We start from the raw sequence: 22,960 nt of genomic DNA on the forward strand, positions 1-22,960 counted from the left end.
TTCTTTTTCTGTCTTTCTAGTGGACTGGTTCTGCCTGTCTGGAAGGCCATGGAGAAGCTGGGAATCAAGCCAAGCCGTGCTTCTTGGATTTTATCAGGATTTTGTTGGCAGACATCTGTGAAGTGGTTGAAAAGCTTGTACCTGTTTTATATTTGCTTCTGCTTCAGTGCTCTGTGGCTGTCAGCAGGTACCATTTTCTTTATATATTTAAGATTTTTAAAAAAGCGTACTCGGTGTGAGTCTTTCAGTTCATTTTAAAGACTAGTAGGAGCCAGAAAAGCAACCTGCTAATTGACAGAAGTGGTCATCCTTTAGGTGGAAACTTAGTTTGTTGGGTTTATTTGTCTGTTTTGTTTTAAGCCAAAATTTAAATTGGGTTCTTTCTCTCTCTTTTTTTTTTGGCCGCTGCCACTCAGCATGTGGGATCCTTAGTTTCCCCACCAGGGATTGAACCCGTGCCCCGTGCAGTGGAAGCATGGAGTCTTAACCACTGGACCGCCAGGGAAGTCCCTGGGTTATTTCTCATAAAGGAGGATTGGCATGATCATTTTGAGATTTGATGAAGATGTAATGAAAAGAAAAAGGTTTCAAAGTTAGAAGGACCTGGGTCCTGGAGCTGGATGTTTCTTTCCACTTAATAACTATAAAACATTGAGCAAGTTTCCTATTGTCTGTAAGGAAACATAAGTTCTACCTCATAACTTGACTTAAAACATAATATAATTAAAGCGTGTAGTACAATTCTCTGAACATAAGTGATACTTGGCTTTCTTTCCTTTCCTGAAGGAATCTACACTCTATACTTAGAGGGAGAATGTGTTCCTTGCTTCTTCCGTAGAATGGGGTTATGCTGATAGATTTTATAAAGTATGCTTTCCTCCTAGAGATTATTTCACCAGTCTGTTACCTCTTGCCAGGAAAAAGTGCCAAAAAGGCTAAATCTAAAGAATATCCTTTTTTTCTGTCTTTTTTTTCCTTTTCGTTCTTTTGTTGACATTGTACCTTTCAGAGTATGAAATGTGAGGAAACAGCAATTTGAGAATGATTTCTCAGTATGTTGCTGTTCTGGGCAATGACCAAAAGACTTCTGTTGTAGAGACCACTGTCTGGGACAACTAATCCGTCTTTTGCCCCCATAATTAGAAAAGTTTCTGTTGCTTTCCAAAAGGAGTTGGTGGCCATGATCTTGAGAATCAAGTAATTACTGTATTTAACAATTTCAGTAACATCAGCTTTGGGGTTTTTGTTGTTTTGCGGTGGTGGTTGATGATTGCATAATTATAGCAGTGGAAATTGCAGTTGACAGAAAGCTGACCTAAATGTTTTTTACCCAGATGATGCTTTGCTGGGACAGCTAACTATTTCAAGCCAACATTTTATGTAAGATCATTTGAATTAAATAAGTAACTGATTTAGCACCATCAGAGTAGGAAAACCACACTTTTTGGAGTTCACCTACCACATACCAGACCCCTGGTTGTAAACATTACATGTTCCATTTAATCCTTATGATAACCTGAAAACAGATAGTTTTATTTTGTAGTTAGGAAATTGAGGCCCAGGGAGGCAAAATGACTTGACCAAGGTCATACAGCAAGAACATGACAGAGCCAGGAATCTAAATGCAGCTTTTTCTACTCTAGAGCTCACGCTTTTTTTCTTCTGCTATGCTGCCTTCCAACCACAGGTGATCTTTTGGAGGACCAAAGACAGTTTTTTTGCCCTGAACGAGGATGAGCTTGTTATTTGAGGGATTCTGAGTATAGGGGAGGAAGAAGCATTGCTGAGTGTTTCTGTGTTTGCCAAGCTAGTTGGTTAAACATGGCACTGTGGTCTCACTGGGCTATTCTTTAGTATCCCTTGAGCCTGGTGCTTCAAAACAGCACCCTAAGGAACAGATTGAGTATAAAGGTGCAAAGGTAGTATTGGTAGGAGTGGTTCTGATGGGAATTAGATTGTACCAGTTCCATTTTGGAAAAGTTTGGAGCTTTTATCATGGAAGAACCAAGAGCCATATGTGTTCAAACTGAGGGAACATGCAAGCAATACATGACAGACAGATTTTTTAATGTATTTTAATTTATCAGAGCTCTTTTACATCAATTTTTTAAAAAACACAGTGTCCTAATAGCAAAAATGAATGAGACATAAGCAGAGTATCATAAGAAATTTAAATGATTTATAAAACATTAAAAAAAATGTTCATTCTCATTACTAACCGAAGAGCTGCAGATTAAGATGAGAAATCCTTTATAACCTATCATATTGATGAAAATCAAAGTAAAAATATCTAGTGCTGCCAAGGGGTGATGTGGTTGCCCTCCTGTTGTGCTGGAGAGTTTGAACAGAGAACTTTCTGGCATAAATCAAGATCCTTAAAAAGTTCATATTCTTTGACTTAGTAATTCCCCCTTTAGGAATTTACCTCAAGGACATATTTAGATGGTTGTGAATGAGAGCAGTCATCAACGCTTATTTATTCTGTGTTGCAAAACATTGCTACAACCTGCCCCACAATAGGAGTGGTGAGATTATGGCATGTCCACATGGTGGAATATTACCTGACTTAAAAATTCACATTTTATAAAGCAATTATACCCCAATAAAGATGTTAAAAAAAAATTCACATTTTAGAAGAACAAGTACATGGGAAATGCTCCTAATGTTAAGCATGAAAAAGCATGATATACAGTTGCATATTCATATTCAAAATTGGTGTCAATTTTGTGAAAAGAAAAAAATATTTTTATGTAATAGAAGGTCTGAAAAAAGATATATAACTAAATGTTTATACATTTTTTGAGTAGTGGAATTATTATCTCTTTATACTTTTCTGTGTTTTCCAGGGTACATGTTAACTCTTTTTATAAGTGGGGGGGTAAAACCTATCTGAAGAAGCAACAACAAAACAACAGCAGCAAAAACCTATTGTTGGTAGCCTGAGTCAGTATTTATCTACTCATGAATTTGTTTAGTTTTTATCTGAGCTCTTACGTTTTCCCTGATAAAATACATTCTTGATTGTTTGCTGTTGTCTTTAGCTCATGGATTATAGAAATTATTCCTGAAAAACTAAACAAAACAAAGCAGCTCTCCAATTATCCCCATTCCTGTTTATCACTTAGCAGTTTCTCCATCTTTGGGAGAGCCCCAGGTACCCACTGACTTATGTATAGTGGGCTTATTTTTTATTTCAGCTTTGGGTTCAGTGCTGGAGCCCACTGCTAGGAAGCAGTGATTACAATTTGATAAAAGATGCTCTGTGTTTTCCTTGTGAGCCATTGAATTACTATTTTTTTGTCTAACGTTATTGTTACATGGCTTAAAATAGCATTTTGGACCTGGGGATTATCAGTATCTGGAGAAAAACATGAAGTGACCCCAAGAATTTGGAAATTCCTATTATAGATTGTCAGCTTCTTGAGAGCAGAGATTTTGCCTCTTGCTCACGCCAGCTATTCCTAGCAAGTACCAAGGGCTTGACCTATAGTAGATGCACCATAAAAATATTTGTTGACTGAATAATAATTTAGCAATAAGGGAATTATCCTTTGAGAAACAACAACAATCTGTCAACAATTTAATCAACAATAATTTAATAATTTAAATAAATATTTAAATAAATAATAATTTAATAAAACAATAATTTAATCAACAATTAAAATCAACACAATCTATCATTTGAGAGTTAAAGCTTAAAATGAACACAATCGAGGCAAAGGTATGTGAAGGCACTTTAAAGAGACATAATGCCTTTGAGAACAACAAGATCTGATTAAAATATTCACAAATATTTTAACATCTAAAGAAAGAATGTGTGCATCTGAAGAGTTATATATGGCGCATGCACAGGAGAGGGCCGGAACCAGCATTGGAAGCCTAAACCAAGGAGGGTCATTGAGGCTGATGTACTCCAGAAGCTAACAATTGGCTATGAAAACTTTTATTGTTATTCCCTTGCTTCTGGGAAATAGATTACAGAGTTAGTTAATAAGTATTTTGAGTACAGAGAAAAAGAATCCAATTCAGAACCAATTTTTGAGAACTTATTAGGGGTTTGGTCCTGGGCTAAGCATGAGGGTAATAAAGATGAGTACAGGGCTTCCCTGGTGGCGCAGTGGTTGGGAGTCCACCTGCCGATGCAGGGGCCGCGGGTTCGTGCCCCGGTCCAGGAAGATCCCACATGCTAGGCCCGTGAGCCATGGCCGCTGGGCCTGCGCGTCCGGAGCCTGTGCTCCGCGGCGGGAGAGGCCACAGCGGTGAGAGGCCCGTGTACCGCAAAAAAAAAATAAAAATTAAAAATAAAATAAAATAAAGATGAGTACAACACAATTCCTGCCCTGGAAGAACTCCCAGTTTAATGAAGGAGATAGATGTATAAATACTACGATGTGGTAAGTGAAAAGACAGAGGGATACCATGCGCTGAGTGCTACTGCAACCAGAGAAGCATTTAGCTTAGAGATGAAGGGAGAGAACTGAAGAATTCTCTCCAGAGAAGCTGATGCCTGAACAGAATTTTGAAGGTTGAATTTGAAGGATTCGAAGGGTATTCCCAGGCAATGGGATTGCAAGAGCAAAAGCACAAAATTATGAAACAGCTTGGTAAATAAAGGAAACTCTATACGCAGTTTAGTGCTGCTGAAATACAAAGAGCAAAGCTGGAATGGCAATTCCTGAAGAGGTAGATGGTGGCCAGGTGATGAAGGATCTTGTATGCCATGGAAAGAAGCTTAGATTTTAATCTTTTAAGGCAGATGGTCTACAAATTTTCTTGATTATGTACTTATATCCATAAAAAATGTTGAAGATGTGCCCCAGTTTTTGTTTGTTTATACATTATAATAAGCACCATTGTACTAATGTCTTATGTTTATGAGAGATGCCCCAAACAAATATAAATAGTTTTAATATTTTCTTTTCATATCCCAATGATTTGTTTTGTGCACTTCTGGTAAGCAAAAACTCTACTTTGGAGAGAATTGCCTTAGGAAATTGGGAGCTATTGAAAACTTTAAGCAGAAGAGTAATACTGGTAAATTTCTAGAACATTTTTGCTGGAATATGAAAGAATGGTAATGGTGGGGATGGGAGAAAGATGGGAAGGGGAGGGAGGTCAGGGCTAGATGTAAGGATATCTGTTAGAAAGCTAATGAAGTAGTAGTCCAGGAGAAAACTGATGAGGCTCTGTGTCTTCAAGGAACCTGTCTCTCACTGGAGAGAGTAATTTTACTCAATGCAAATCAGTAGATTTAGGGGTAAGTAGATGGGTAGAATTTAGGAGTTCTGTAGTAAGAGATTAGATGAGGTTATTTATTTTTTTAATTGAGATGTAATACCACTATTTAATTCCAGAACAGTTTACTCACCTCCTAAAAGAAACCTCATACCCATCAGCAGTCATTCCCTCTTTCTCCCTCTGCTAGCTTCTGGAAACCACTAAGCTACTTTCTTTTTTTTTTTTAATATGAATTAGTTCCTCAATGTTGTTTATTAATTTATTTATTTATTTTTGCTGTGTTGGGTCTTCGTTTCTGTGCGAGGGCTTTCTCTAGTTGTGGCAAGTGGGGGCCACTCTTCATCGCGGTGCGCGGGCCTCTCACTATTGCAGCCTCTGTTGTTGCGGAGCACAGGCTCCAGACGTCTGTGCAGGCTCAGTAGTTGTGGCTCACGGGCCTAGTTGCTCCGCGGCATGTGGGATCTTCCCAGACCAGGGCTCAAACCCGTGTCCCCTGCATTAGCAGGCAGATTCTCAACCGCTGTGCCACCAGGGAAGCCCCACTAAGCTACTTTTGGACTCTATGGATTTGCCTATTCTGGACATTTAATATAAATGGATTCATACAATATGTGGCCTTTTATGTCTAGCTGCTTTCACTTAGGGTAATGGTTTCAAGATTCATTCATGTTGTAACATGTATCAGTACTTCATTCCTTTTCATAGCTGAATAATACTTCATTGTATCTATACCTAGGAGTGGAATTGCTGGATCATATTGTAACTCTTTGTTTAACTTTCTGTTTGCTACAGCTGCTGCACTGTTTTACATTTCCACCAGCAATGTATTAGGGTTCCAATTTCTCCATGTCCTCACCAACACTTCTTACTGTCTGTTTTTTGATTGTCATAGAGGAGGTTGTTGAAGGTTAGAAGAATCAGGGAAGGCTTCGTGAAGGAAATGGAACTTGGCTTGGGCCTAATACATATCCACTTTGCAGACAGACAAACTGATACAATTAGAAACAAGGACTGGTCAAATAACCAGATGGGTACAGATTATTTATTTGTTGTATTTTTATTATTATTGCTTATTCATTCAACAAATATTTATTGAGCCAGGCACTGCTCTTTGTGAGGGACCTCTAGCCAGGTTCCTGGCTTAGCCTTCCCAGTCAGGGAAGCTTTCTGAATGAGCAGACCACATTTGCTGTCTCTGTTCTCCCACCTCTGTCCTCTTCTGAATCCAGTGACGTCTGGCTTCTGCCTAAACCTTGGCTTTTACCAAGGTAACCAATGACTTCCTAGCTTGACACCTCTACTTTTTACCTTACTTAACATCTCTGCTGCATTTGACACCTTTGACTACTTTCTTGATACCGTTTCCTCAGTTGCCTTAAGTTACAGCATGCTTTTCTTTGCTCTCCCTTACAGCTGATGCATCGCACTTTCTAATTCTTCCCACACTTCCTTCTCAGCTGGTCCCTTAAATGTTTTGTTCTTCAGGGTTCTGTTTCTACCCTTTCTTGTCTCACACTGTGCGCTCTCCCTGGGCAATCTCGTTCTTTCCCATAATTGTAACCTGTGTGCTCACTACTCCCAAGTCTATACGTGTTCATTCACTTCTCTCCTGGGCCCCAGACCACATAGCCACCTGTATGTCACACATCTCCAACTGGATGTCTCCCAGCTACCTCCAACTTAATATATCAAGACTGAACTCACAATCTTTTACCCTTCTTCCTCCTTTATTCCCTGTAGTGGTGCGAAGATCACCTCTACTTATATTCTTAGGTAGAAATCCCTGAAGCATCCTATACTCCTTTTTCTCTTCCACATTCAAATCACTTTTCATAGAGTGCCGTTTCATGTTTCCACAGAGTACTCCATTCCTCTGCCTATGACATTACCATTCTCTCTGATGTATTTTTTCTTAAAAAATAAATTTATTTATTTATTTTTATTTTTGGCTGCGTTGGGTCTTTTTAAAATTTTTTATTTTATATATATATATATATATATATATATATTTTTTTTTTTTTTTTGGCTGCGTTGGGTCTTCTTTGCTGGGCACGGGCTTTCTCTAGTTGCGGCAAGCTGGGGCTACCCTTCATTGTGGTGCGTGGGCTTCTCACTGTGGTGGCTTCTTGTTGCAGAGCACGGGCTCTAGGCGTGTGGGCTTCAGTAGTTGTGGCACGTGGGCTCAGTAGTTGTGGCTCGCGGGCTCTAGAGCGCAGGTTCAGTAGTTGTGGCGCACGGGTTTAGTTGCTCTGCGGCATGTGGGATCTTCCTGGACCAGGGCTCGAACCCATGTTCCCTTCTTTGGCAGGTGGATTCTTAACCACTGTGCAAACAGGGGAGTCCCTGCCTGATGTTTTCTGATTCAGGTCAACATAAGCTCCTTTCTGGTGCTTTCCCTGAAGCCTTGATTTGAACTTGTTCTTTAGTGTTCTCAAAGCGTCTATATATTTCTCTATTATTATGCCGTATCATACTGTGTTCGTTTTAGGCTTTGTGAGGAGAGGTTCAGAGTAGGTTTTGCCCTAGAATGTGGTCTTTACTCCTGAAGGCCTTTCTAGTGTCTGCTGGTCTGTGTTGTTAATGTGATTTCTTCACTTTGGCAGAGCAGGAATTCTAAAATGCTCCTACCTCCTACCCCAGCACTGCTTGACCTCTAGTGATCCTGTTTCCTTCTCATCGATGTAACATCTAGTATATGACAAACCTGTGCCTTTATGTCCCAGCCCTCAGCCTTTTGGGATCCCCTCTTTTCACAGCTCCTTCTCCAGTGTCCTGCCACTCAAATTCTAGCCAGATTCAGATCTCTGCTCCTTGGGCTTGGTGAGAACCCTCTGTTCTGTTTGGGTTCCAGCTTTCTGTGCTGTGGTTGAGAAGCTGTCCCTTAAAAGAGAACTGGGCAATTATGGGGCTCACTTCAAGTTTCCCGTCTCCCAGAGATTGTAATCTTGCACAGACTATTATATTCTTATGCAAAACAATTGTCTTAAGTATTCTGTCCAGTTTCATAGTCATTTATGGTAGATTGTGAGTCTGGTACCAGTTACTCCATCATGGCTGGGAGCAGAAGTCTGCTATGATTACTTGCTTATGTGTCTACTTCATGAAACTGTTTTACTCATAGTTACATACCTAACATATAGCGTGTAGTAGGTAGCAATAAAGGTTTGTTGGGTTAACCTAAAGATAATGCTAGAAATAGGACCACCTTGGAATATACATGTTAAGGAGAATCAATCTTTCATACTCTGTTTTTCAGTATTGGCCAATTAAGTGGCCACTTCATTTCCCAGGAAGGTAATTTTTGTTCTTTTTTCCCCACCTTTCTTCTCTGGCTCTCTCTGTGAATGGAAGAGCGATTTTTCTGTTTGGTGATATTGGAAAAGAATTCTGTTGTGTGGAATGGCTAGTCTTCAGGATTTTCATGTATTCTCACCCTGCCATGCTCTAACTGGTCTGCCCATGCCAAGACAGCCTGCATTTGTCCAATTGGTAATTCAGTGTAGGAAAGTATTGGGAAGCCCATTTGTGATTGTACATCTAAGTTATGTTCTTCAGTCACTTTACACTTATAAAGATGATATTTTGGTCTCCATCTACCTCTAACTGCCAGGTTTTATTTTTTTAATTAGTCCTAAACTCTGGATGGGAGAGATTAATTATCACCCTCAGCCCCCACAGAGACTGCAGATGGGACAGAGACAGCTTCTGGCTTAGCAAGAGGTCTTCCTCCACTAGTTGCCATTCTCATTTTGTTCTTATAACTGCTCGCATTTGCCCCTGGCAGACAGAAGGCACCTGAACTCACTTTCTTCCTTTGCCCCCACCTTTTAGTTGTACTTCGAGGGCTGTAGCCCCTGTTGTACCAGCCAGACCAAGTGGTATCTTTTGTCGTTGAAGAGAATAATATATTTTGAACATGCATCGGCCTTATCTTTAGGAGAAAAGCATTTTCCAGAGAGTTTTTGGGTGGCATTATATCCCTGCTCTTCTTGTATCTAATGGGCACCTCATTTAAGGTGGATGACTAATGGAATACACCTCATAGCGATGAGCCTTCCGCAGGAACTTTCTCCTGCCAAACTGTCCTATATTCTTAACTACATTGCACTACAGGAAGGTAATAAATTATTAATCCTAAATCTGTCTCCTCAGATTGTGATAATGACTTGAGTACATCGCAGCTGGGGGAGGTAGAGTTTTCTGGTCGTTAACATAAACCATGCAAGCTTTTTGATTCTAAAATTCAGCTAGCGTTGAGCAAGTCTATGGGATCTTTTTATATCACAATTTAATTGACTTCGGTAAGACCAATCAGAATTATCTAAAGTTAGCTTCTCTCCCAATGAAATGAAGTAATTGTCTCTTGCTTAAATACTCTTCAGTAAAAGATAATCATCTTAAGTCCTTTTCTCTAGCTAGGAAAACTGTAATTTTGGTGGGTTCTTTTTGCCCTTTAGAAACATTATGCAAACACAGACTTATTTCCTAACTTGTGTGATAAAGTGAAGAGGGTTAAGAAAATGGCACAATTGGGCAGTAAATCCAGTTCAATTTAAAAGCTGTCTTAAATTGACTCTCCTTAGGAATTCCTCAGAGAGGAAATAATACAGTAGTGGAGGAATTTATAAAAACAAAATAATTGCAGGACCAAAGCAAGGCCTTGGTCCAGACATTGTGTGGAATCAGCAGGAACATGATCAAGACTATGTGTGTGGTTACTCTTTGGACATCTATTCTCAGGTGAGTAGTATTGAACAGTTTGGGTTAAAATGCACAGCTCTCGGTTTGAGGGCCTGCCCTTTGAACTTTCTTTCTGATCCTCCATCCAAGAGCTTCCGTAAGAAAAGTCAGCCTGTGTGGTTAAGATCCTTTAACCACTTTTGATTCCAGACACTACTGGATATGTTTTAGAGAGAAGTTGTAAGAATTGGTCTTGACCACCTACCTAGTTCATCACCTGAGCAAGAAACAGGAGGCAGAGTGGCCAAGAGCATGGAGCATGGACTCAGGAGTCAGACAAGCCTGTATCTGAGTCCTGGTTCTATTATATACTGGGTGGTATTACTGAAACCCACCTTTCATCAGGTTCCTCATCTACAAAACAAGAATGACAGTACCTCTAATAGGATTGTTACTAAGATTAAATGAAATGTTCACACAAAGTGTTTAGCCTACTCCCAGGTGCATAAATAACAATTCAGCAAATGTTAGTAGTAGTCATTATGATGTGATGACATAAAATCCTGTCTGGTTAGACTCTTGTCTTATCCCAAGATGACCCCGTAGGCAGTAGGTTTGAGGTCTCTGCTGGCTTCTTAAACCTCTGTCCAGTGGGATGTCAATCCCCACATTTTTTTAAAGTATACTGTAGGCAGCTGGCCTTTCTGCATTGTCAGGAGAAGTAGGCCTCCATTCAGGCCTGAGGTTGGTTGAAGCCCATGACAGGGTGGGCTGTGTTGTGCATCTCCTGTAATTGTAACATGCCACTAAGGAGCACGACTGCTTGTTGGCTACTTGTTTCCTCCTTCAGCCAGGGATACTTTTCCTCTGGAAGAGGACTTTGTTCTGCTGCCATGACACCATCTGGCCCTCAGCCCTGGTTCACTTCCCCCAACACTGATGATATGCCCATGTTTGGCAAACTCTTGTGCTAGGCCAGATTGGCTTTGTCTTTTAGTCAGGGCAGTGTTTTGCCTGGGGCTACTTCAATAGCATTTTTTGGATTTTATGTCAGAAGTAGCTTGCAGAGTTAGTTCCTTCCATCAAAATGTATTTATTGGGTGCCTACTATCTTAGGCATTAGAAATGCAGTGGTAAGACAGACATGGTCTCTGCCCTCTTGGGGCTTGCAGTCTAGTGATTCCTTAGCCATTACTAGGGAACAGAAGTTCTCTTCAAGAGGGATGATGTTACTGGTATCAAGGTTCCCTTCAAAGAGACTGAGAGTCTCAAGGTAATTCAATGACAGGAGAGACCCAGTTTTACTTGCAGAATCCTAAGAGACTAGGGAATTTGATGTCTCAAGCTGGTCTCAATAGAGTAACCATCTGCTAAGAATTATGTAGGTGAGTCCCCTGTCTATTAATGCAGTATATCCAGCTTTCCTTTCAATCCAGCCCACTCTTGCCACCATTAATAACCCACATCCCTGAATAAGCAGCGAGGGTGGTTATCTGGAGATTTGGAAAAAGTGCGACAGCTGCAGCCCTTGCCCCAATTTGGAAGTATATGTGTGTCCTCTGGTGATTTCATGGGTATTAGATATACCCAGTCAGTCAGCTCTTGAAACTCTTTTTTACATCAGGTTTGTTACTTTAGGCCCTCAGGTGAACAGTTCCAGTGCAAGGCAAGCACCAAATTATATAAATTTTTAACTTCTCTGGTCAGTCACAAAAGGAAACTGTAAAATACCCTGAGATGAGATGGAATTATGAATGTCCCTGAATGATGAGTTAACTGTCACAGGCGCTGTTCTAGGAGAAACGAAAGCAGAGAGGAATGCTGGCCAAGGCCTATCCAGCTCCACCAACTGCAGACTCTGCCCCTGAAGATGGACGCCTAGTGTGGCTCATCCCATTTCTCCTTTTAAAACTCTCCCAGCAAATGACAGGATTTTTAGGAATGCTTTCTTTCTTCCAACTGGCTTAAACGTTACGCTTTGATTCTAATCGAGCAGCAATTTAAAGTAAAAGCTTATGGATTCTCTCACTTTTAGGTAATAAAGGGAATCACTCGTATTACCAGACGTGGGAGATGGGAAGTTTGTATTGATTTGATTTTACTTCTGTACTCTAATTTCAGATTTAGGTTTAAAATTTTAAAGGGACTGCCATTCTGCCTATTAAGAAAGGGTTCCTCTGGTTTTTTTGTTTTTTGTTTTTTTTATACAACTCAGTGCTTATTGTCCTTAACTGTGGGCAACCTGAGTCAGCTGGAAGCTTATGGAAATAGGCCTGGTAGAATGAATGAGTCTTAATCAGAATAAATGAAGCAACCTTGTAGAGAGAAGCTGAAGAGCTAGGTTCCACCTGAGAAAGTTGCATCCTGCTGGGTCAGTCTGTGGCTTTTGGCCTGAAGGAAAACAGCCCCCTGTGCTGAAGCAGTGCCAAGCTTCTCTTCTGCCTGTGCATTCTACTTCTTCCGTCTCTCTGGCTGCTCTAGCTTGCTTCCTTCCTCCCTCCCTCCCTCCCTCCCTCCCTTCCTCTTTAACCCTTTCCTTTTTGATTTTAAAAGTCACACATGCTTAATGTAGAAAGTTTAGGAAACGATTATTCCAGATAGAGATAACTACATCCTGCGAATCCCATTGCCAGAGATGACCACTGTGAATCTGAGGCTGTAGTTTCAGGCGTATCGCTGGGGAAGTTCTGTTTGTGAGAGCTTGCTTGCTCTGCTCAGTTACTGGAGGCCGCCATGGCACCAGCCATCTCTGGACCTAGTAGAAGGGAGATATTCTGTTCTTGCAAAGGCCCTGACCCAGCCTGACAGAAGCTCCTGGCTCTTCCTGTCTAACTGCTTGGTTTTCAAAATTGCTCTCAGCTATGCTCCCCAGAGTATGTGTATAAGCTGCACCCTGACATTTCTCATAATGCACTTTTGAAATAATGGGGTGAATTTTCATATTACCCCTTCTCAGAAAGGTTTAAGGGAGGGCTTGACCTCTGAGCTCAAGTAAGTAGATCTTGAGCAAGGTTATTTGCCCAGGATAGTCAGGCCGGAAGGGAAGGTTTTCTGGCTTTTCCACGGAGACTTTCGCTGATGAGCATACCTTCTTTCCTTCCCCAAGCTGTTTTGATTGAGCTCTTCCGCCCCCACTCCTTTGTGTCTCACGTGGCGGCGGCTGCCTCTGTCAGGAGGGAGGGAGAGGCAAAGAATGAAGGCCCTCTGTGTGTGGTGTGTCTTTAGGGGTTTCTCTGTGTGCCTTTGCGGGGTGTGTTTATGTGTGTGTGAGAGAGAGAGACAGAGAGACCAGGCGCATTTGGGCATCCTTGTTGCCCTGCCTAGAATTAATGTCACTTTTAAGCAGCAGAGAAATATTGCCATTTTACAGGTGAGGATAAGGAAAGGCCAGTTTCTCTGTGGCTAGACAGAGTCTGTACTAGATAATTGGATAGTAAGGAATGTTTGTTGACCGTTTTGCCAAGATTTTTATTTCTGTCACACATTGTGTGGAATGTGTGAATTACAATCAACTTGAAGATGGAAGTATAGGAGAAAGAATGATTGTGTGTGTGTGTGTGTGTGTGCGCGCGCATGTGTGTACATGTCATAAAAATGAAGTTATTGAAAGCCACACATCTGCAGTAAATAAACCAAACAATGCCAGATTATCTGAATGTCAGTGCTAGGCTATGTTGATGACTAACTAGATTACAATTTTCTAATATTTGTGATCTCTGGTGCTTTATATGTGTGGTCATATTCAGTGCCTTAAAATATGCTTACCGCATTTTTAATACCTTCTCTAGGATGCTTAATTCAAATCACTTAATGATAATTAGTATCTAGGTGTTATGTACATACAATTCCTGTCAACAAGGACTGTCCCTGGCTAAATAAAACCCGGTTCCTGCTATCAGAGTGTTCACGCTATGGAGGCAGAGATAGATGTAGAAGCATAAAAAAGCATGATAAACTCCACGATGTGTTATGGGAGCACAAAGAGTGGGGCAGGGAAGAGCTGAACCCTACTCTATAGCAGACTGGTGAGACAAGGATATTCTAATCCCTTTGAACTTCCTTCTCTCGGATTCATTTGAAGTGTTTTTTAACCTGCAGAGCTCTTTCATTTCTTTATCACAGAGGGAGGGGTGGAGGGAAGAGTATATACAGCTCTGTAAAGTCTAGAGAATAAGAGCCCTAAGAAAACTTTATTTTTATTTCTGTACAGATACAGATTGGCTTTGATTTAATTTAAATAAACTGGCTCTTAAAAATTCTAAGAATACTAACTACTCGTACAGTTTCGCTTTCATTTACACACAGATGAGAAAGCATCTGTAGCTCTGCATTTTATTTGTTATAAGCAAAAAGTGGTATGAGATATTTAAGTATCTGAAGCTTGGTTGTATTGAGTCCTCGCATGTCCCAGTTCAGCCCACTGCAGGTTTTTTTTTTTTTATGAGACTTACATAATACTCCAAAAAGAGAGATTTTTAATGGATAAATTGACATAAAATTTTCCTCTATTGGCCATATCTGCTGAAGTAACACTTCATGGTTTGCTATATTATTTCCTTATTTCTTCTCAAGCTTACTGCTGTTTTATTTAATTTACATATCTCTGCTTCAGCCCTCTAAATGACCTTCTCTTTAGAAACAACAAAACCAGCCAGCAAAAAAAAAGAAAAGGAAAGGAAAGAAAAGAAAACCAAAAAAAAGAATACCCCACCAAAAACCCAAAAAACCTTCTCCTGAAACAAAACAGTGCTCTGTTTCAAGGTTTATTGTGTGGATTTACAAACAAGGTTGGTGTGATTGTGAATGCAAATAATTTATCAGCCCTGCAGTCAGAGACAGGAATCAACTGCAGGTTCTTTTTTTTTTTTTTTGCGGTACGCGAGCCGCTCACTGCTGTGGCCTCTCCCGTTGCGGAGCACAGGCTCCGGACGCACAGGCTCAGCGGCCATGGCTCACGGGTCCAGCCGCTCCACGGCATGTGGAATCTTCCCGGACCGGGGCACGAACCCGTGTCCCCTGCCTCGGCAGGCGGACTCTCAACCACTGCACCACCAGGGAAGCCCCCCAACTGCAGGTTCTTAACAATAACATCTACAAGTGGGCTATATAGGGAATTGCTAGATTAATGACATCATATCCTGGGGCTTTTCTCTTTAGAAAAAAAAAGTCTTTCTTGTTAGGACCACTTTTATTTACAGGCCAAAGTTTATCTGTTATCATTTGATACCTGTGCTTTTTGAAGTACAAAGACAGTGTTTCATAGAGAGGTGTGGGCTCCTTCATGCTGTGGCTTGGAGGCGTGCTCTCCTTGCTGACAGGATTCTCCAGTCTTTTAGTCATAAAGTGGTGGGAGAAAAAGCAAAGCAGCAGATTCTGAGAATATTATATGCAGCATTGTAACCCCCAGTCACAGTTTTTTTTTGTTTTGTTTTGTTTTTTAAGTACATGGTTTACTCATTTGCCTTCAATCTGCTTTTAAATATTATAAAGCCCTTGATGACTGGCTCAGTTCTGAGCAGGTGACTTTATGGTAGGAGAGCTATTTTCAGCTATACCAGTGTTTCGATTAGTACTCTCACTTATGACTTGGTTGTGAAAATGGCTTTGGACTAAACCTTAACAGATAGGTCTTTTGAAACTTTATAGCAACCATATCCAATTAAGGCAAACTTCTGATTTACTAATAAGTATCAGGTAGAAATTAAAGGCATTAGAATTGTGATAGACTGGTTTACATTTTTCATCCAGGTGACCAGAACTTAGATGTGTTTTTTTCTTTTACTTTTCCTCATTACTCAGGAGAAGGGAAATTGAATGGATCTAGATGTCATCAGTGATGGATGAATATTTGCCTGGGTGAACTGGGAAGCTATTCTCCACTGTTGCTTTGTTCTGAAAGTTCCATGGTGAAAGCCTGTCTTGCCTTTGGATGAAGTGGAGTGGTCTGAAATAGATAGCTCAGGGAACTAAAATTTGGTTGGTCCTTTCATGAGGAAAGATTGCTTTGTGATTTGAAAAGATTTTTCAGTTCAGTGTTTAGGCAGGAAAGGCTGTTTCCTAGCTGGTTATGTTAGATTCCTTTATCTCTTTTTAATCCATTTGGCTTTTTGTTAGTTTCTCATTTTGCACATCTCCCATCATACCTCCCATTCATTGCTCTCCCCAATTTGATTCAAAAAGCTCTTTCCCATTTCTTAGTGAACTGGGAACTTTGCTTTTCTCTCCTGTCCCTCCCTTCTTTTAGCCAAGGAAATGAAATAACATTAAGAATCTGACTAAAACTTAAGTAATTCCATATTAGAACTGACATCTTTTGCCAGATTTTGTTAGTTAAAAAAAAAACAAATGTAAATTAATTTAAATGTTGGGTAAACTTTAAAAATTAACACATAATTCTTTGAATGCCTACTATGTGCCAAGCATTTTGCTGGGCCTACAAATACAGAGGTACAGGATACAACCCTAGCACTTAAAGAGGGCAGAGTGTGTGAGGTAGACAAACAAATATGATCCAGTGAGAGAAATGCCATAGTAGAGGTATATGTAGGATATGCAGATGAGAGGAATCTTGGGTGAAGGTTTCAAGGAAGACTTTCTGGAAGAAGTGGTGCCTGAGCTGAAATGAAGTGCAGTAACGACAACAAAAAGTAATGGCAGCTGAGAATTACTGAGCTTTAACTACATGCCAGGCATTGTGTTAAGTACTTTGCATAGCTTATCTCCTTTTATATCTATTATGAACCTGTTATCATTCCTATTTTTACACATGAAGAAACCAAGATATTTGACCCAAGATGACACAGCTGGTAAGTTGATTGGATTGATATTAAAACCCAGGCAGTCTTATTTCAGAGGCCAAAGTCTTAACCAGACTTGTGGGGTGGGGGTCAGAATATGGGGTGAGATGGAATAAGGGTGTTAATCTTGGTATGGGATTATCTTCTGGATATAAAATTTTTAATGTAATTTTCTGAGGGTTCTGTATGAACCTCCAACCTCACTTTGGAGGCTGGATGTATTTTCTTATTAAACCAAGATTAAATGAGGGTGGTTTTCATAGTTCCTTTAATCTGTAAAGTACAGTTATAGGTAGATTAAAAGAACATTTCCCCCCTCTTTTGCCTGTAAATATTGCCCTCCTCTAAGGAGACGTTAAGGTACTGTTTTTCACCTCAGCAGTTTGCTGCAATCCAGTACCTTTGAGGCTTCTTTATTGACAGTCTTATAGATGAGAGCTTACTCTTCTAAGTATTCTTAACTAGAGAAGTGCTAAAAGGCTCAGGTTTTGTGATCAAGTCCTTGGAAGCTGGTTTTTCCACCTAGCAGACAATCAAGAGTTAATGTGAATAGCGGCTGAAAGGTACCTGGTGGGCAGCTAGTTCCACGGAGCCTTTGCCTTTGATCAGAATGGTCTTTGGGAAAAATGGAAACTTTCCAGTCAAGGGAAAGGAGTCAGAATATGGACTTAAAGATTACTGATTCTTCTTTAGCAGTAGTTTAGTTCCAACAAATCACCTAAACCATAACATTTAACGAACTGTGCTCTTAACAAAGCTAGGCACACAGCAAAGGCGATAGTAATTATTTTCTTTTCTAAGGACTGCTTTGTGAGGCTACTGCCACCTTTCAATCTAGCTTGTATGCAGTCGAGGAAAAAAGTATTGGCCCTTTTGAAAAGGAAGAGAGAGGGGAATGGTCATTACCCTGGCTTTTTCCAAACTTCATACCTGATTGTGCCCTTCAAAGGATTTAGTTACTCCCTCTGCCTTGCTTTCTGAATATGCTTACCCCCTGCAGGAGAGAACTGGTGTGGAGAGTAACATGGAACCATTTTTGTATTTGTTTATTAGTGGGTGTGCAGGTGACAGACATGCTGATAGTCAAAAGGAAGGTGGAGGCCGCCCCCTGAGGTGGTTTGTTTTTGAACAGTTCCTGTGAGTTGTTTTTGGGATGGATAATATGCCTGCTGGTCTCATTTTCATATGGCATCCATATTGGCTGAGACCTACTGCTTCTGAGAGAATGCATACTTCTGATGATAGCTTCAGGAAGACAGGTGGTGTGGAGCCATAGTTCAGTCACTGCCTGAAGCACCAAATTTAAAGCTTTTGCCTTGCTGCTTGGTAATAATTCATTGCAGGTATAATTACCAAAGGAATGCTTTGAATGGATTCTTGACCATATTGTAAAATTGTGAAATTTCAAGAAAAGAGTTTTAGTTTCAGTGAATGTTAAAAGTAAGTGCAAGATGGCTTCACAGGCGAATTTTATCAAAAATTTAGAGAAGAGCTAATACCTATCCTCAAACTCTTCCAAAATATTGTGGAGGGGGGAACACTCCCAAACTCATTCTATGAGGCCGCCATCACCCTGATACCAAAACCAGACAAAGATACCACAAAAAAAGAAAATTACAGACCAATATCACTGATGCACATAGATGCAAAAATCCTCAACAAAATGCTAGCAAACAGAATCTAACAACACATTAAAAGGATCATACACCATGATCAAGTGGGATTTATCCCAGGAATGCAAGGATTCTTCATTATACACAAATCAATCAGTTTGATACACCATGTTAACAAATTAAAAAATAAAAACCATATGATCATCTCAATAGATGCAGAAAAAAGCTTTCGACAAAATTCAACACCGATTTATGAAAAAATTCTCCAGAAAGTGGGAATAGAGGGAACCTATCTGAACATAATAAAGGCCATATACGACAAACCCACAGCAAATATCATTCTCAACGGTGAAAAACTGAAAGTATTTCCTCTAAGATCAGGAACAAGACAAGGATGTCCCCTTTCACCACTCTTATTCAACATACTTTTGGAAGTCCTAGCCATGGCAATCAGAAAAGAAAAAGAAATAAAAGGAATCCCAATTGGAAAAGAAGAAGTAAAACTGTCACTGTTTGTGGATGACATGATACAGTACATAGAAAATCCTAAAGATGCCACCAGAAAACTAGTCATCAATGAATTTGGTAAAGTTGCAGGATACGAAATTAATGCGCAGAAATCTCTTGCATTCCTATACACTAACAGCAGAAGATCAGAAAGAGAAATTAAGGAAACAATCCCATTTACCATCACAACAAAAAGATTAAAATACCTAGGAATAAACCTACCTAAGGAGGCAAAAGACCTATACTCAGAAAACTATAAAACACTGATGAAAGAAATCAAAGATGACACAAACAGGTGGAGATATATACCATGTTCTTGGATTGGAAGAATCAATATTATCAAAATGACTATAATACCCAAAGCAATCTACAGGTTCAGTGCAGTCATTATCAAATTACCAGTGGCATTCTTCACAGAATTAGAACAAAAATTTTTACAATTTGTATGGAAACACAAAAGACCCTGAATAGCCAAATCAATCTTGAGAAAGTAAAAGGGAGCTGGAGGAATCAGGCTCCCCGAATTCAGACTATACTACAAAGCTACAGTAATCAAGACAGTGTGGTACTGGCACAAAAACAGAAATATAGATCAATGGTACAGGATAGAAAGCCCAGAGATAAACCAATGCACCTGTGGTCACCTAATCTATGACAAAGGAGGCAAAGATATACAGTGGAGAAAAGACAACCTCTTCAATAAGTGGTGCTGGGAAAACTGGACAGCTACATGTAAAAGAATGAAATTAGAACACTCCCAAACACCATACACAGAAATAAACTCAAAATGGATTAAAGGCCTAAATGTAAGACAGGATGCTATAAAACTCTTAGAGGAAAACATAGGAAAAACATGCTTTGACAGAAATCACAGCAAGATCTTTTTTGACCCATCTCCTAGAGTAATGAAAATAAAAAGAAAAATAAACAAATGAGACCTAATGAAACTTAAAACCTTTTGCACACAATAAGCCACATCCACAGAAGGGCAGACAGCAGAAGCAAGAACTACAGTCCTGCAGCCTGTGGAACAAAAACCACATTCACAGAAAGATAGACAAGATGAAAAGGCAGAGGGCTATGTACCAAATGAAGGAACAAGATAAAACCCCAGAAAAACAACTAAATGAAGTGGAGATACGCAACCTTCCAGAAAAAGAATTCAGAATAATGATAGTGAAGATGATCCAGGACCTCGGGAAAAAAATGGAGGCAAAGATCGAGAAGATGCAAGAAATGTTTAACAAAGACTTAGAAGAATTAAAGAACAAACAAACAGATGAACAACACAATAACTGAAATGAAAACTACACTAGAAGGAATCAATAGCAGAATAACTCAGGCAGAAGAACGGATAAGTGACCTGGAAGACAGAATGGGGGAATTCACTGCTGCAGAACAGAATAAAGACAAAAGAATGAAAAGAAATGAAGACAGCTTAAGAGACCTCAGGGACAACATTAAACGCAACAGCATTCACATTATAGGGGTCCCAGAAGGAGAAGAGAGGGAGAAAGGACCAGAGAAAATATTTGAAGAGGTTACAGTTGAAAACTTCCCTAACATGGGAAAGGAAATAGTCACCCAAGTCCAGGAAGCTCAGCGAGTCCCATATAGGATAAACCCAAGGAGAAACACGCCGAGACACATGGTAATCAAATTGGCAAAAATTAAAGACAAAGAAAAATTATTGAAAGCAGCAAGGGAAAAATGACAACATACAAGGGAACTCCCATAAGGTTAACGCTGATTTCTCAGCAGAAACTCTACAAGCCAGAAGGGAGTGGCATGATATACTTAAAGTGATGAAAGGGAAGAACCTACAACCAAGATTACCCAGAAGGGATCTCATTCAGATTCGATGGAGAAATCAAAAGCTTTACAGACAAGCAAAAGCTAAGAGAATTCAGCACCACCAAACCAGCTCTACAACAAATGCTAAAGGAACTTCTCTAAGTGGGAAACACAAGAGAAGAAAAGGACCTACAAAAACAAACCCAAAACAATTAAGAAAATGGTCATAGGAACATACATATCGCTAATTACCTTAAACGTGAATGGATTAAATGCTCCAACCAAAAGACACAGGCTTGCTGAATTGATACAAAAACAAGACCCACCTATATGCTGTCTACAAGAGACCCACTTCAGACCTAGGGACACACACAGACTGAAAGTGAGGGGATGGAAAAAGGTATTCCATGCAAATGGAAATCAAAAGAAACCTGGAGCAGCAATACTCATATCAGATAAAATAGACTTTAAAATAAAGAATGTTACAAGAGACAAGGAAGGACACTACATAATGATCAAGGGATCAGTCCAAGAAGAAGATATAACAATTATAAATATACATGCACCCAACATAGGAGCACCTCAATACATAAGGCAACCACTAACAGCTATAAAAGAGGAAATCGACAGTAACACAATAATAGTGGGGGACTTTAACACCTCACTTACACCAATGGACATCATCCAAAATGAAAGTAAATAAGGAAACAGAAGCTTTAAATGACAAAATAGACCAGATAGATTTAATTGATATTTATAGGACATTCCATCCCAAAACAACAGATTACACTTTCTTCTCAAGTGCACATGGAACATTCTCCAGGATAGATCACATCTTGGGTCACAAATCAAGCCTCAGTAAATTTAACAAAATTGAAATCATATCAAGCATCTTTTCTGACCACAACGCTGTGAGATCAGAAATGAATTACAGGGAAAAAAACATAAAAAATACAAACACATGGAGGCTAAACAGTACATTACTAAATAACCAAGAGATCACTGAAGAAATCAAAGAGGAAATCAAAAAATACCTAGAGACAAATGACAATGAAAACACAACAATCCAAAACCTATGGGTTGCAGCAAAAGCAGTTCTAAGAGGGAAGTTTATAGCTATACAAGCCTACCTCAAGAAACAAGAAAAATCTCAAATAAACAATCTAACCTTACACCTAAAAGAACTAGAGAAAGAAGAACAAACAAAACCCAAAGTTAGCAGAAGGAAAGAAATCATAAAGATCAGAGCAGAAATAAATGAAATAGAAACAAAGAAAATAATAGCAAAGATCAATAAAACTAAAAGCTGGTTCTTTGAGAAGATAAACAAAATTGATAAACCATTAGCCAGACTCATCAAGAAAAAGAGGGAGAGGACTCAAATCAATAAAATTAGAAATGAAGAAGGAGAAGTTACAACAGACACCGCAAAAATACAAAGCATCCTAAAAGACTACTACTACAAGCAACTCTATGCCAATAAAATGGACAACCTGGAAGAAATGGACAAATTCTTAGAAAGGTATAACCTTCCAAGACTGAACCAGGAAGAAATAGAAAATATGAACAGACTAATCACAAGTAATGAAATTGAAACTGTGATTAAAAATCTTCCAACAAACAGAAGTCCAGGACCAGATGGCTTCACAGGTGAATTCTGTCGAACATTTAGAGAAGAGCTAACACCCATCCTTCTCAAACTCTTCCAAAAAATTGCAGAGGAAGGAACACTCCCAAACTCATTCTGTGAGGCCGCCATCACCCTGATACCAAAACCAGACAAAGATACTACAAAAAAAGAAAATTACAGACCAATATCACTGATGAATATAGATTCAAAAATCCTCAACAAAATACTAGCAAACAGAATCCAACAACACATTAAAAGGATCATATACCATAATCAGTGGGATTTATCCCAGGGATGCAAGGATTCTTCAATATACGCAAATCAATCAGTGTGATACACCATATTAACAAATTGAAGAATAAAAACCATGTGATCATCTCAATAGATGCAGAAAAAGCTTTTGACAAAATTCAATACCCAATTATGGTAAAAACTCTCCAGAAAGTGGGCATAGAGGGAACCTACCAAAAAAAAAAAGCTTTTGCACAGCAAAGGAAACCATAAACAAGACAAAAAGACAACCCTCAGAATGGGAGAAAATATTTGCAAATGAAGCAACGGACAAAGGATTAATCTCCAAAATATACAAACAGCTCATGGAACTCAATATCAAAAAAATAAACAACTCAATCAAAAAATGGGCGGAAGACCTAAATAGACATTTCTCCAAATAAGACATACAGATGGCCAAGAGGCACATG

General features: G+C 39.5%; 1 protein-coding gene across 10 annotated transcripts in view; it reads left to right on the forward strand.

Moving 5' to 3' along the window:
- Nucleotides 1-22,960, forward strand: part of KIAA0319L (KIAA0319 like) — a 122,045-nt gene that overhangs the window by 3,997 nt on the left and 95,088 nt on the right. For all 10 annotated transcript variants that reach the window (XR_004521715.2, XM_033838113.2, XM_073792133.1 and 7 more), the window contains exon 2: nt 21-187. Coding sequence is in view for 9 of the 10 variants with exons in the window: in XM_033838113.2 (XP_033694004.1) it covers nt 49-187 (139 nt within the window). In the remaining variant the exon portion in view is untranslated. The remainder of the gene's footprint in view (nt 1-20; nt 188-22,960) is intronic.

The sequence above is a fragment of the Tursiops truncatus genome, chromosome 1, assembly GCF_011762595.2.
Source record: "Tursiops truncatus isolate mTurTru1 chromosome 1, mTurTru1.mat.Y, whole genome shotgun sequence".
Taxonomy (NCBI): domain Eukaryota; kingdom Metazoa; phylum Chordata; class Mammalia; order Artiodactyla; family Delphinidae; genus Tursiops; species Tursiops truncatus.